Source organism: Cynoglossus semilaevis, chromosome 10, assembly GCF_000523025.1.
Source record: "Cynoglossus semilaevis isolate Cse_v1.0 chromosome 10, Cse_v1.0, whole genome shotgun sequence".
Taxonomy (NCBI): Eukaryota; Metazoa; Chordata; class Actinopteri; order Pleuronectiformes; family Cynoglossidae; genus Cynoglossus; species Cynoglossus semilaevis.
This window is the reverse complement of record NC_024316.1, coordinates 20,888,364-20,902,079: the sequence shown is the minus strand read 5'-3', so window position 1 is coordinate 20,902,079 and position 13,716 is coordinate 20,888,364. Positions and strand designations below refer to the sequence as shown.

At 42.4% G+C, this 13,716-nt stretch overlaps 2 protein-coding genes across 2 annotated transcripts in view; one reads left to right on the top strand and one right to left on the bottom strand.

Moving 5' to 3' along the window:
- The first annotated feature begins 185 nt into the window (after positions 1–185).
- On the top strand, positions 186–7,569 carry LOC103385601 (proteasomal ubiquitin receptor ADRM1-like). The gene is made up of 10 exons (XM_025059513.1): positions 186–315; positions 1,585–1,857; positions 1,944–2,060; positions 2,232–2,355; positions 2,493–2,579; positions 2,665–2,761; positions 3,806–4,062; positions 4,464–4,621; positions 5,634–5,736; positions 6,160–7,569. Exons 2-10 carry the CDS (start codon positions 1,648–1,650, stop codon positions 6,261–6,263), a joined length of 1,257 nt encoding a protein of 418 aa, XP_024915281.1. The 5' UTR covers positions 186–315; positions 1,585–1,647; the 3' UTR covers positions 6,264–7,569.
- The window catches only part of cables2a (Cdk5 and Abl enzyme substrate 2a), an 8,864-nt gene continuing 2,201 nt past the window's right edge, over positions 7,054–13,716 (bottom strand). The window contains exons 3-11 of the mRNA XM_017036324.2: positions 12,811–12,903; positions 11,130–11,207; positions 10,865–10,964; positions 10,193–10,361; positions 9,856–9,953; positions 9,543–9,649; positions 9,241–9,445; positions 8,244–8,409; positions 7,054–8,195 (exon numbers count right to left, since the gene is read on the bottom strand). Coding sequence (XP_016891813.1) covers positions 8,269–8,409; positions 9,241–9,445; positions 9,543–9,649; positions 9,856–9,953; positions 10,193–10,361; positions 10,865–10,964; positions 11,130–11,207; positions 12,811–12,903 — 991 coding nt within the window. The 3' untranslated portion in view covers positions 7,054–8,195; positions 8,244–8,268. The remainder of the gene's footprint in view (positions 8,196–8,243; positions 8,410–9,240; positions 9,446–9,542; positions 9,650–9,855; positions 9,954–10,192; positions 10,362–10,864; positions 10,965–11,129; positions 11,208–12,810; positions 12,904–13,716) is intronic.

Genomic DNA, 13,716 nt, shown 5'->3' with positions numbered 1-13,716 from the left:
GTGTAGTATTTTATATATAGATATATATGCACATATACTAATATGTATTGTTAAATTATATACGTTTTCTAATTAAATATTTTAATTATATTAATTATTTAAACTAATTTTGTAGTAAAACAGAACCATGAAGGTCATTATTATTATTATTATTATTATTATAAGTGAGCGTTCTGTATTGCAATCACGTGGTATTGTGTCTCCTGCTCGGAGCATGCGCGATTGAAGCCCTTCGACTGACACACTCTCCGACCAACCAGAGTCGTCTGCTGGTGTTCGAGCCTTCTGCCGCTAGACGTTCATTCAGAGAGAACTGTGAGTAAAAAATAAATAAAACCGTTTTATTTCCTACGTTCTGCGGTTGTCGGCTCCACATCGTAGCCGTGTTTAGTTGTCGCGTGTTATTCGTACACGTGCGGCCGCGGGCGTCATGTTTAAGAAATAGCGTTAAAATGAGGCCAAAGGCCCGCGGCAGCTGCAGACGCACAGTCACCAGTGTCTGCCGTCACTTCGTTCACGATGCACCGATATCTGTTGACATCGTCCTCTGTTTTAGGTTTGGATGAAACCTTTAAACCTGCGACGTCGTTTTACCGCCGTCATTTTAGCTGTAAAAATAAATATGTTTAATTTACTATTTTCTCCATAACGTTCGCATTAAAACCAGCTGCCGGCAGTAAAAATAAATATGTTTAATTTACATTTTCTCCATAACGTTCGCATTAAAACACCGGCTTTTGGCCCAGGTTGATTTGGATTCTTTGGGTTTTTATTGTATTGTTACGTAGATTTAAAGTTTTATCGTTTGTTTTCTTTTCTTATTTTTTTCTACATTATCTGTATTTTTCACTGGTTGATTGTCTGTACAGGTGATTTACGGCTGTTTCAAATTAACCATAATTAATGGATTCAAACGATGCTGTGTGTGTGTGTACGGTGACACTGGTGGTACTTGGGCTCCCTCTAGTGTTTCGGAGGAGGTATTGAGAATATAATACAATTTTAAGGAGCCAATTCTCTTCATGTTCTGGCCTTGGTGTTAGCACCAAATGGGGGGCGGGTCCATATTTAAAAATAAGAAGAACTAGTAGTAGTAGTAACTATTAGTAGCGGTAGCAAAAGTACTATCAGCAGCAATAATGGCACTGGATGTAATATCGGTAATAGTAGTAGCTGTAACATTAGTAGTAGTAGTAGTATTACCACAAGTAGCAGTAGAAGCAATAGCAAGGTAGTTGCAGTAGAAGTAGCAGAGGTCGTAGCCGAAGCTGTAGCTAATAGTAGTAGAATAAGTTGTAGCAGCAGCAGTAGCTCAAGCAGTACTACTACTAGCAGTACTAGTAGTAGTAGTAGTAGTAGTAGAAACAAAATTACTAGTTGCCGGCTCTGGTTACAGACGTAGTAACACCAGCAGAAGTTATAGCAGTAGTAGAACTACGACTTTTGTAGTAGTAGTAGTATTAGCAGTAGCAGCAGTACTACTAGTAGTAGCCAAAACATTAGCAATACTGGTAACAGTAGTGGCAGTAATATTAGCTCGTAGCCTAAATTTCCCATCTTCTTCTCCTCCTCCTCCTGGTGCAGCTGCTCCATGCTGGTCTTCCTCAGTCCTCCTCCTCCTCCATCAGTGTCTCCGTCTCCTGCGTCATGGCCTCTGGAGCTTTGTTCCCCAGCCTGGTGTCTGGGTCTCGCGGCTCCTCCATCAAGTACCTGGTGGAGTTCCGGGCGGGTAAGATGACCATGAAGGGCAGCACCGTGACCCCTGACAAACGCAAAGGTCAGGTGTACATCCAGCAGACGGACGACTCGCTCATCCACTTCTGCTGGAAGGATCGGACAACCGGGAACGTGGACGACGTAGGTGACGCCCACTGGTTTCTCCTGGTTTGGTGTTGAACGTCTTTTTTTTTCTCAGAGGTCAAAAATGTTCCTCCTCTCTTCAGGATCTGATCATCTTCCCTGATGACTGCGAGTTCAAACGGGTGAACCAGTGCACCACCGGACGGGTCTACGTGCTGAAGTTCAAGGCCGGGTCCAAAAGGCTTTTCTTCTGGATGCAGGTGTTGTACCACACACACAACAGTCCCAGCTTTAGTCTCATGATGTAGTTGTAATGAGGATCAACAGCCTGAAGGTGATGCTGACGAGCAGTGTCTTTCCAGATCACCTCATTACATGACGTCATTATTTCACTTCATTTGTTGAGAGACTCGTTTCTTCCGTGATCCCAGGAACCAAAGACGGACAAAGACGAGGAGTTCTGTCGCAAAGTCAACGAGTATCTGAACAACCCTCCGATCCCTGGAGCTCTGGGCAGTGGCAGCAGTGGAGGTCATGACCTTTCAGCCCTGGGAGGTGAAACTGCAGTTTCTGTTTGTGTCTGATTTGAATGATTGAAATATTCATCTGGGAAAAAAAGTCAAGAAAAGTATGAAAATGAATCTTGGTGGAGTCGGTGGATTTCAGACTTTGTTGTTGTTGTTGTTGTTAAGGCGAGGGTGGCCTGCAAAGCCTTCTGGGTAACATGAGTCACAACCAGCTGATGCAGCTCATCGGACCAACTGGACTGGGCGGCATCGGTACGGACAGCCGTTGGTGTGATTGGTATTTGATCTTGGGAGGCGAACACGTATGTGGTTCAAACATGTGTTCCCTGGTCATCAGGTGGTCTTGGTACCCTGGCGGGTCCAGGTCTGGCCAACCTCCTGGGGAGTGGCAGCAGCAGCAGCAGCAGCAGCAGCAGCGGCAGCAGCAGCTCCACGTGGTGATCTTCTAACACGTAACCCTTTCAGGATTAGGGTCTCGGGGGAACCTCTCACACATCCTCACTTATTACTGAAAGAACTGGGAATTGAACCAACAAACTGATTGCATTGCTTTTAGGCAAGAGAACTAACCACTACGACCGTCTAATAAACAAAAAAACTGGATTCTAACGATATGGTTCTATAATCTAGCAGTTATCATGTCGGCTTACACAGCTGCTTTACACGCAGAAGGTCCTGGGTTTGAGGAACTACATAATTGGCGCCACCAAGTGGCAGCCTGTTGCAACAGACCTGTTGTTAATGGAACAATTTCCCCAGTATGGAATCAATATAATTCAAATAATTATTATTATTATTTTATAAACTATTGTAAGGATTTTTTTATAAAAATATATTTTATGATTAAAAATAAAAAAAAATACAATTTTTTTTCTTAGTGTTTTTTACTCATGATAACTGATATCTTTCTATTTTTGTATCTTTTTGTACAATTATATTTACATTGTCATGGAGGGAGGGAGGGGGAAAGGAAGGGGAGGGGCAGGGGGCATGGGGTTAGACGTCAGTTAGTCGTCAGTTAGACGTCAGTTAGTCGTCAGTTAGACGTCAGTTAGTCGTCAGTTAGACGTCAGTTAGTCGTCAGTTAGACGTCAGTTAGTCGTCAGTTAGACGTCAGTTAGTCGTCAGTTAGACGTCAGTTAGTCGTCAGTTAGACGTCAGTTAGTCGTCAGTTAGACGTCAGTTAGTCGTCAGTTAGACGTCAGTTAGTCGTCAGTTAGACGTCAGTTAGTCGTCAGTTAGACGTCAGTTAGTCGTCAGTTAGACGTCAGTTAGTCGTCAGTTAGACGTCAGTTAGTCGTCAGTTAGACGTCAGTTAGTCGTCAGTTAGACGTCAGTTCAAACTCAGAGCTTCACCACAGTCTTGATCTTCACATATTAAACAGAACCGACAGCTGACTTTGTTTCTCCCCCTCCTCCTCTCTCTCTCCCTCTTCCTCCTCCTCTCTCTCCTCCTCTCCCTCTTCCTCCCCCCTCAGTCCTTCCACAGCTGTCACCCCCACCTCTACCTTTGCTACCAGCCGCCTCAGCACCTCCCAGGTGCCGACCACTCCCATCACTCCCGTTGCCACGACGGCAGCCTCGCCCACGCCCACACCCACCACCTCCTCCTCCCCCCCTCCCACTGTGACCTCCCTGACGGCAGGAGCAGCGGCCAACCCGGCACAACCCATCCAGCTGAGAGACCTGCAGAGCATCCTGGCCACCATGAACGTGCCGACCAGCAGCCAGGGAGGTGAGCGCGGCACCAGTGGGCTAGGCTAGGCTAGGCTAGGCTACGCTACGCTAAACACAACTTTATCGATACAGCAGCAGCAAAAAGACTTGACAAAAGCTGAAACAACGAGACGTATATTTAATAAAATTAGAAAAAAAAGAATGATATTTACACTGCTCAACCACTGGAGGCACCATTCTCTTGGCTTTATTACAGAATTTTTTCACTGCAATTTATGGAGTCATAGTGTAAATGGTTTGGCTCTACCTGCCATGCAGAAAACCCATGGTGAAAACCCACCTCATCCCTGTTGGGGGGGGGTGGGAGGGGGCCAGGGGGGGCCTGCTAAATACCAACGCTAACAGATTAAACGTCTTTGTGTTGTTTCTGATGTTAAACGGTTTCCGTGTCATTCACAGTGGACCTGGCCAGTGTCCTGACCCCTGAGGTCATGGCGCCCCTCCTGGCCGACCCTGAGGTGCAGCAGAGACTCATCCCCTACCTTCCCTCCGGAGAGTCTTTACCTCAGAGTTCAGAAGAGCTTCACAACACGATCAGTTCACCGCAGTTCCAGCAGGTGACGCTCAACTCTCTGCCCGAGCTTAACACTCACTTTTACACTGAAAAAAACCCTAAAAAAAATAAACCTGAGGCCTCAGTTAAAGTAGAAGTACACGAAAAAAATGAACCTCCACTTTTCTCCTGCAGGGGGGGCTTTACATTCATTAATTCATTCATATACTACAGCTTGATTATTCTGAGGGTTTCTGGGAACTGAGTTCAGTCATTAGACCAAAGTGAATGAAATCCTGTGTTTCCTACACCACTGTGTGAGGAGGTGAAAACGCCATACATCAGGTGCTATACTGCCACCATGTGGCTACAGGGTGCTCTCACCGTTGCAGCCCTGATTAAACCACAGCTACAATGTTCAAATCACAAATCACTCACCAAAACAAACTCTCCTAGTGTTGGTGTTTCCTGACGTAAAACTTATTTTCAAGAGATTTATGAAATATATTATATGTTCTCCTCTTGGCCTTGGTTAATCCAAGTTAATCCAAGTTAATCCAAGTTAATCCTGCTAACCTTCAACCTAACCTCACATCAGTTTTTAAATATTAATTTTTTACGTAAATGTAACAACCTTCAACGTTTTTGCATTTTTTTACGTAAATGTAACAACCTTCAAAACAAGAGGACACAAGAAAATAAATATGAAAAGGCAAATAAACCTCAGATATGAACTGTTGGTGAAAACAGTATTTTTGTGGTTTATAATTAAAAAAAAAAAATCATTCCAATTTATTCATTTCATTCCTTCTTTGACGTGAATTTCTAAAGCAGTGGTTCAACAGTTCTACTGAAACAGTTCTGTGTTTTAAAGACTCGACCTCTGACACAGACATTCTCTGGTCGCAGCTTTGACGTCCCACGTCTCTGTCCCGAGGACCGGGGATCACGTGGAGACAAACGTTCTGTGTTCACTTAAAACCAGAACTTCACTCACTCCACACTGGTGTTGTTCTGTCCTACAGCGCCATCCTGTGGCCTTTCCTGCTTCTCTAACTGTGTTTTTGTCTCTGCAGGCCATGAGTTTGTTCAGCAGCGCTCTGGCGTCTGGACAGCTGGGTCCGCTACTGAACCAGTTTGGTTTGCCCGCCGAGGCCGTGGACGCGGCCAACAAAGGAGGTGAGTGTTCACCTTTCTTTACTGACTTTTGAAAAGTTGATTTATCAGCCGAATAATTTGAAAATATAAAGTTCAAGACTTTTTTTTTTGTTGAATTTCAAACAAAAATATTTATCGCAAACAAATTGTGTATAACCACTCCTCCACCAAACGGATCTAAAATCTAACATTAAGTGGAGAGACTCAGAGCTGTTGAAGATTTTGTGTCTTTCTTGAATTCCTGAGAGTATGTAGGCGTTGTGTTCAACTAAACAGGTCGAGGTTTTTACACTAAGAAAACAGTGCATAAAATGAGACATTTTGTTGGTGCGGTGTGGGCGAGTGGAGGGGATATAGTTTATGTATATATATATGTGTGTGTGTGTGCGTGTAAGAAGTGATACGAAATATATTTTTTGGTAATTAAAGACTTTTGCCTTTCAGACGTGGAGGCCTTTGCCAAAGCCATGGAGACTAAGACAAAGCCGGAGCAGGAGGACGGCGACTCCAAGGACAGGAAAGACGACGAAGACATGAGCTTGGACTGAGACGTATGGATTATTTACAAAAATGTTTATATTTATTTAAGCGCCGTTACATTGGTTTTATTATTGTAGTATTTAAAGTTAAACAGCGTGAGAATTCCTCCTAGCCGTTCACCCCGTTCAGTGGTATTTTTAATTTAAAATGATTTAACGAAACGCTCCCTCGTTGCATGACGGCTTCGCTAACACCAAGAGTAAAGTGTCGAGAAACAAACTCGTCTCGTTTGTTCATTTCATCTACGCGTCAACATTTATCTGGAGAATTTAAATACATTTTAAATTTAAAAAATTTAAATTATTCAATTGCGCTACTCTACCAGTGACTGACGAGTTAGAAAGTTAGAAAAAAAACTCTTTTCATTCTCTGAAAATATATTTGTAAAATCCAAGGTTTACTATGTAAACAAAGAGGGTTTCACAGCGTCTTGTTTAAGCATCACAAGAGAAATCCTGTCCCTGTAGTACATATGCCAGGCCTGTATGTGGCACTAACTAACATTAAACAGGAAGTTCAGAAAAAATGGTAAAACAAAATGGTGCGTACAAAACTCTCAAACTGTAAACAAACTTGGGAGCGAAAATACAGAGATGGCTAACTGTCGAACACCAGATAGCCTAACTATCGTGGTTATATAGTGTAGCGGTTAGCATGCTTGCCTCAGAAGCAAAGAGTCTGGGGTTCGATACCCAGAGGAACCACAGGTTTTTTTACGTACGTAACTCGTATGTAAAACCGTATCTCAGTCAAAGCAAAATTCAAAAACCAAGTGACGGTGGAAGAATTCAGTCAATGTTTAACCAAAAACTCAGGTTTTATTCTCAGTGTCCAGGAACAACAGCGCTACATGTTAAAATCTGCAGAAATCCTCCGTTTTAACTTTTGTAAACAAAACAAAACTTTGTTAAAGATTTTCAACAGCTGCATAAAACAGTAACGTGAAGGTGAAAAACACACGAACGGCAGGACTACGTCAACGTCACCGTGGTTTCAGGCACTTCTTTCATTCGGTCGGTGTCGACAACAATGGCACAAAATCCTGGAGTCAACGTTAGAAAGTCGACTCCAACACTGTACAGTTACTCACTCGAACAAAACCAGGTGTAAAACTGCTCCAAATGTTTAACATAAGTTATGATTAAAAAAACCCAAATGATTACAGGACATAAAGCGTGAGCTCCAGCAGGACAAAGACTTACGTCTCAGTGCATTTAAAAAAGAAATCCCTGAAAAATGACATGAAAAAAAATCCGCCTGCTGTTTCTCTGACTCAGACACAGCCACAGTATATATTTATGAATATATTAAAACTGTCAAAGTATTTTAGCACAGTTTCCAACCATGAACACACAGCTGCCTCGTGAATATAATTCTCCGTTCGACAACAAAATAAATACATCAACATGCGTGACGTTACAGTACAAATACATTCGTAAGATCTCCTCCAATCAGACGTCAGTAGTCCGGTGCGGGCTAAACAGCTAAAATGCTCCCGTGTCACAGTGGCTTGATAAAAAGGCGTGTACAAAAACAGAGCTGTTCTTCTTTGCTAGAAAAAAGGTGCCGGCGAGGAGTGTCACAGAAAAACGGACAGAAGAAAACACTGCCACGGAGCGGAAATACAGGTCACCACGAACGTCTCTAACGTAGAGCTCACACTGGGTCACCATGGAAACGGCACACGACACACACACGTGGAGACACACACGCCAGTTTCCCATTAAAATGCCACTCATGTGAGTGCAGTACCATCTTTTCAACTACATAACATTAAGAGGGGCGCTGTTTCACACACGGGGGGAAACACTGGACACACACTGATGATGGTGTCGTCACACAGTCTTAAATACAAACCAGTGAGAGAGAAAAAAACAGCTTCTTCTGAGTGAATCAACTCAGACTAAAGGGAAATAAATAGAAACACACAGACACACACACACAGACAGGTTTAAAGGGAAATAAATAGAAACACACACACACGTACAGGTGCTGGTGTGACCCCTGACACCTCTAACCCTGCTGCACCAGCCTGCGGTAGTGAGGCATGACCTTGTTCTCAGGGAGGTACAGTCCCATCTCCAAGGCAACGAGAACAGGAAACTCCAGAGGAATCAACTCCCGTCGGTTGATACGGAAACGCTCCTCCAGCTTCTGCTCGTCCAGGTGGGAGAACGCAGCGGGAGGGCGCGATGAAACGTTAAAATGATGTTGGAGAAACAGATGCAGTGAGGTGGGATGCCACAAGGGGGAGTTGTCAATAAGAAGTTAAATGTTTTTATTAATATGACCACTCATGGAATAAGGTGGGTCTTTTATTGATAACAGATTAGAGGTCTTGAACCCTGGTGGTCTGCAGAGGTACTGCAGGAGGGTCGTGATAAGTTTTGGTTGATTGAGGCAATTTTAAAATAAAAAGTGTTTTATATATATATATATATATGCACATATATACATATATACACACATGTGTATATATATACACATATATACACATATATATATATATACACACACATGTGTATATATATACACATGTGTGTATATATGTATATATGTGCATATATATACACATGTGTGTGTATATATATATATGTGTATATATGTGTATATATATACACATGTGTGTGTATATATATATATATGTGTATATATGTGTATATATGTGTATATATGTGTATATATATATATATAAAACATCAGCATATAGTAAAGTAAGGGAGTTATTTTCTGACAATAATTTCCTAAAGTTATTGCTCAGCCCACGTGTCCTTCATGGTTTTAAACAGCAGATTCAGCAGAAACTGAGTAACAATAAACAGACAGTGTTGACTAAATAAAACTGACGACTGATTTTTTTTTTTCCCACTGCCTAAGGTTTGGTTTTTCTGACATAATTCAACCTGTGCTTCTTTTCTAAGTCCATCAGTACGATCCCTTTATATATATGTGTGTGTGTGTGTGTGTGTGTGTTAATGTACTCACATCAATCAGCTGTTTCACTTCAGGTTTCCTCAGATCGCTGCTGATCTTCGCAGCCAGCAGCACGCACGCCGCCGCCACCAGCTTCCTGTTCTGCTTGTTGAGGCGGCCCTGCAGCACCAGCTTCTCAAAGTAAACAAACGCCATCGCTGTGGTGACGGGCTGAAGTCCACACTCCTCGCTCACCACCCTCATCTCTCTCTTCAGGCTGGGGGGAGGCAAAAAGGGGAAATTCAAAATGGACTCTCAAAATGACCTCCAGGGGGCGGCGTAAGGGAGGGGGTCGTTAAATCTAATATTCGTACCTTCTGATCTTGCTCAGCGTCAGCTTGATGTGAGGAAACTTCTCCTTGAACGTGTCGTTCATGTCCTTCTTCAGGTCACATGGTTTCACGTACTCGATGACCGTCGTCTGCAGCGAAGTCAGAACCAACAACAGAACAATCAACGAGGCAACAAAACCAGCTGTCGGGTTTAAATTACACTGTTGAAATAAAGTGTAATGGAGTTTTGAAACATTAGCCTTAAGTGGGTTGACATGCGGGGGGGGGTCAAAACAGTTCCATCTATAAAGGGAAGTGGGGGTGTGGTAGTTAAAACATAAATCCAACTCCTCACCACATATGATGCAAAAATCAGAACTCTCTTGTGTCTGCCACACGGCCACTGGGGGTCGCTGAGGAGGTAGGGGTCGTAGTCTGCCACCTCTTCTACATCTGGAGAACAATAGAGAGTACACAGATGAACAACAGACTGACTGACTGACAGACTGACTGACTGACTGACTGACTGATAGACTGACACAGACTGACAGACTGACAGACAGACAGACTGACAGACAGACAGACAGACAGACAGACTGACAGACAGACTGACTGACTGACAGACAGACTGACTGACAGACAGACAGACTAACAGACAGACTGACAGACAGACCCTCCACAGTGAGACATACTTGGTTCCGGTGCAACGCTGTTGTTCAAATTCGCCACAGTGAGGTTCCTCTGCCCGTTGCTACGGAAACGTGACTGCGGCGTCTGAGCCGTGCTGCTCTCTGGCGCAGCGCCGTTCTTCGGCTGCACCAAGGCGTTGGTCGGGAAGAGAAACTGAGCATAAGACACGGTCTGAGGAGAAACAAACGGAGAACCAGAGACGGCCACGTTAAACACAGAATTTTAGTTTTGGAGATAAACGGCTGTGTATGAGTGAAAGCCACTAGATGGCAGCGTTGTAGCTCATTTTAATAATCTATTTGAATAATTAGGGGATTATTTCTCAGGGTGTTGGTGCCAGAAACTCATACAGTGGTTTGTACTGATAAAGAAATAAATATTAACAAATGTACATTGGTATCTCTTGGACAATATCGGCAAATATTCAATATAATATATTTTTTCGGTATCTCTTGGACAATATTGACATATTGGCAAATATTCAATATAATATATTTTTTATAATGTTTTTTACGATATTTTTATTTTCAAAATATTATTCATGTTGTTCTACACTAACAATCAAAGAGCAGCCACTGCTTGAAAGAAATACAATTTCTTTCCTGACCAAAATGAAAAGCTGAAGGACTAAAAAGTCTTCGGTCGTACGGGGGCTCAGTGTGGTCGACATTCACCTTTCCGTCGGCGCTCAGCTCCACACCTTCCAGTGAAGGGTAAGCGTCCACAGCCACCACGGACGACAGCCTCTGTCTCTGAGTCTCCAGCTTGACATCACTGTAAACAAAGGCATCGATTCAGCTTGACGCCCACGCCACGTGCTACGCTACGGTGGTAACACAGAGCATGGAGGATGAGGATGATGATGATGATGAAAACATGGGAGTGAGTGAGTGAGTGAGTGGCCTGTGCTCTCTGCAGGGCCCGGTGCCGTCTCTGTACCTGGGTGGAACACTCTCTCCATAGGGCAGCACTGAAAAGGCAGCATAGAGAGACCTCTTGGCACAGATCAGCATGATCCTGCAGGACAGGCAGACAGGACAGACAGGACAGACAGAACAGACGGTGTGTCAGTGGACAGGCGGCAACTCTACAGCTACAGCTGCTCTGAACAACATCAGGCTCGTGACACTGAGGCTGCAGTCGCAGCAGAATCAGTTACAGAGTCAGGTCTGTCCATCACTGACAGGTCATCAGGACAACTGACCACAACGACCACAACTACGACAACAACATCCTGACAAATAACAGAGGACGATGATCAGGAGGAAAATTTAAATAAAAAGAGTTATCTTTACTGACTTGACTGAATCTGGATCGACTCTGTTCCGAATCTGGACCAACCCTGAACTGATTCTGGACCAATTTTGGAATGATTCTGGACCAACTCTAGACTGATTCTGGACCACCTTTGGACTGATTCTGTTTCGGACTCTGAATCTGGATCGACTCTGTTCTGACTCTGTTCTGGTTCTGGTAGGGGTTTTGACTGACTCTCTCTTCAGTTCTTTCTTCAGACCAACTCTGTGAACTTCCTCTTTGTTTTGACCCCATCAGTCAACACAACACTGACCAACACCATACACACTGGTAGGGGTTTTTTTTATGCTGGCGTTCAAACCTCAAACCCTCACCACTATTAGACCACTTCATTAAACTCCCTGAGATAAAACACCACTTTAACAGAGACTGACTGACAAAAATCAGCTTAAAAATAAAACCTCAGCGTTCGCTTCAAACACAAACTGTTTGCCTCAAACAAACCAGGACGACAACAACTGGAATCTCCCTGACGGCTACGTCCACCACGGAACACATGACACCACAGTGATCTGGAGGGTGGATATGCAGATGACACCATACTGTTCACGTTGAGAATGAGTTACGGAAGTGAGTGAACACATGAATACAAACACTGGGATTCAACACAGTCAATACAGAAATATATTTCTCAACAACAAATGTTTTTTTTCAGCTATCCTGGGCCATTTGTATATTTCTATATATATATATGGATATATATTTATTTATATATTCTAAAAATATATTTATGTATTTAAATATATATTTAAATAGATATATGTAAATATATATTTAAATATATGTAAATATATATTTTTATATGTATTTAATTTAAGGTATTTTTCATATAAAGTACAATAGTAAAATGTGTGAAAAAAGCTCTGTGCTTTGGCTGAATAATAAGTCATGCTGGGTGGTGGTGAGGTACAGCTGTCCATGAGTCTGTGTCCCTTTCCATGGCCTGCAATCCATTTTTTTTTTTTCATTTTTCGTCTAATATTTCCTCCTTTTATTTTATGTGTACTATGTACCTCACAGTACATCCTTCCAGTGTCGGTGTTACTGTATTTAATTCACCGCAGTGATCTGAGATCAGCAGCTATACTGCCGTTTGTTCACCTGCAGGCCAAACTCAGCCTCACACAGTTAAGCAGCTTATTCTCACAGCCGGGACACAGACTCTCCTCAGTGTGAAATACTTTGTTTTATATTTTTATCTCTCTGAGAGGGAAATGTAAAACTGTGTAAAACAGTTTGTCGTCTCCATTTCTCTGTGTGACAGTGTATTTGTTTAATGTAAATCAACCATCATCAGACTCACCTGGAGCCTCTGGTATCGTACTGTCGCATACTCTTGATGAAGTGGACTTTTTTTGGCACTTTGGGTCCTGGTGAGCCGGAGATATTTCTCGATCTGAAATTAAATAGGCAAAAAATTAAAAATCTTAAATGACGACAAACAACTAAACAAAGAACCAAACCTTTTCAGTCGAGCTGCAGATTTATTTACATATATATATAAAATGTATTTAATATTGTTTTTTTAACTGTACTGTGTAGATCACACGCGAGGCCCGGGGGCCAAATCTGGCCCACAGTTTAATTATATTTGGACCCCTGAGATCATATCAAATGTGTACTAGAGTTAGCCCACCATTATACAGCCCCCATATACTGGCAGGATTTGTAGTATTTGCTATGTTATAGCAAATACATTTTGTTTTTGTTGTTGGTCTGTGAAAAAAAATATTTACATTTAAAAGGAACTGGAAAGACTGCAGATAAAGAGACAACAAATACTGATCTGTGTTTTTTTTTTCAAATTTAATTTTTAATGTCTTTATAATATTAACTTTGGTTGTTGTAGATTCAATGTTTAGGCAAAACTAAAGTTGGTTTCTATATAAAGAAAAAACCTACATTACAGATCTGGAGAGAAGAGAAAACATGAACAATTAGAGTCAATTTTTCAACAAATATTCAGTTTGGCCCAGTGTGAATTAGAGTCTGACAGCCATGGTGTAGATATTTATACGTTATTTTAGTGTGTTTTCGGCACAGAGTGTGTGTCTGAAAACAAGAGTATGGATCCAAACGCTCATCTTTCCCAGAACAACAAAATATTTAGATCAGTCTCTGCTTAGTCCAGATAACTACCCCCCCCACACACCCCCACACACACACCCCCACACACCCTCTCCTCCCAGATAACTTTTTTATTTATTTA

Bases quoted from the DNA above. Each gene is read 5' to 3' on its own strand.
- LOC103385601 (XM_025059513.1), top strand. From the start codon at position 1,648: ATGGCCTCTGGAGCTTTGTTCCCCAGCCTGGTGTCTGGGTCTCGCGGC. The intron at 2,580-2,664 runs GTACGGACAGCC...CCTGGTCATCAG, and splicing joins AACTGGACTGGGCGGCATCG to GTGGTCTTGGTACCCTGGCG. The intron at 4,622-5,633 runs GTGACGCTCAAC...TTGTCTCTGCAG, and splicing joins GTTCACCGCAGTTCCAGCAG to GCCATGAGTTTGTTCAGCAG.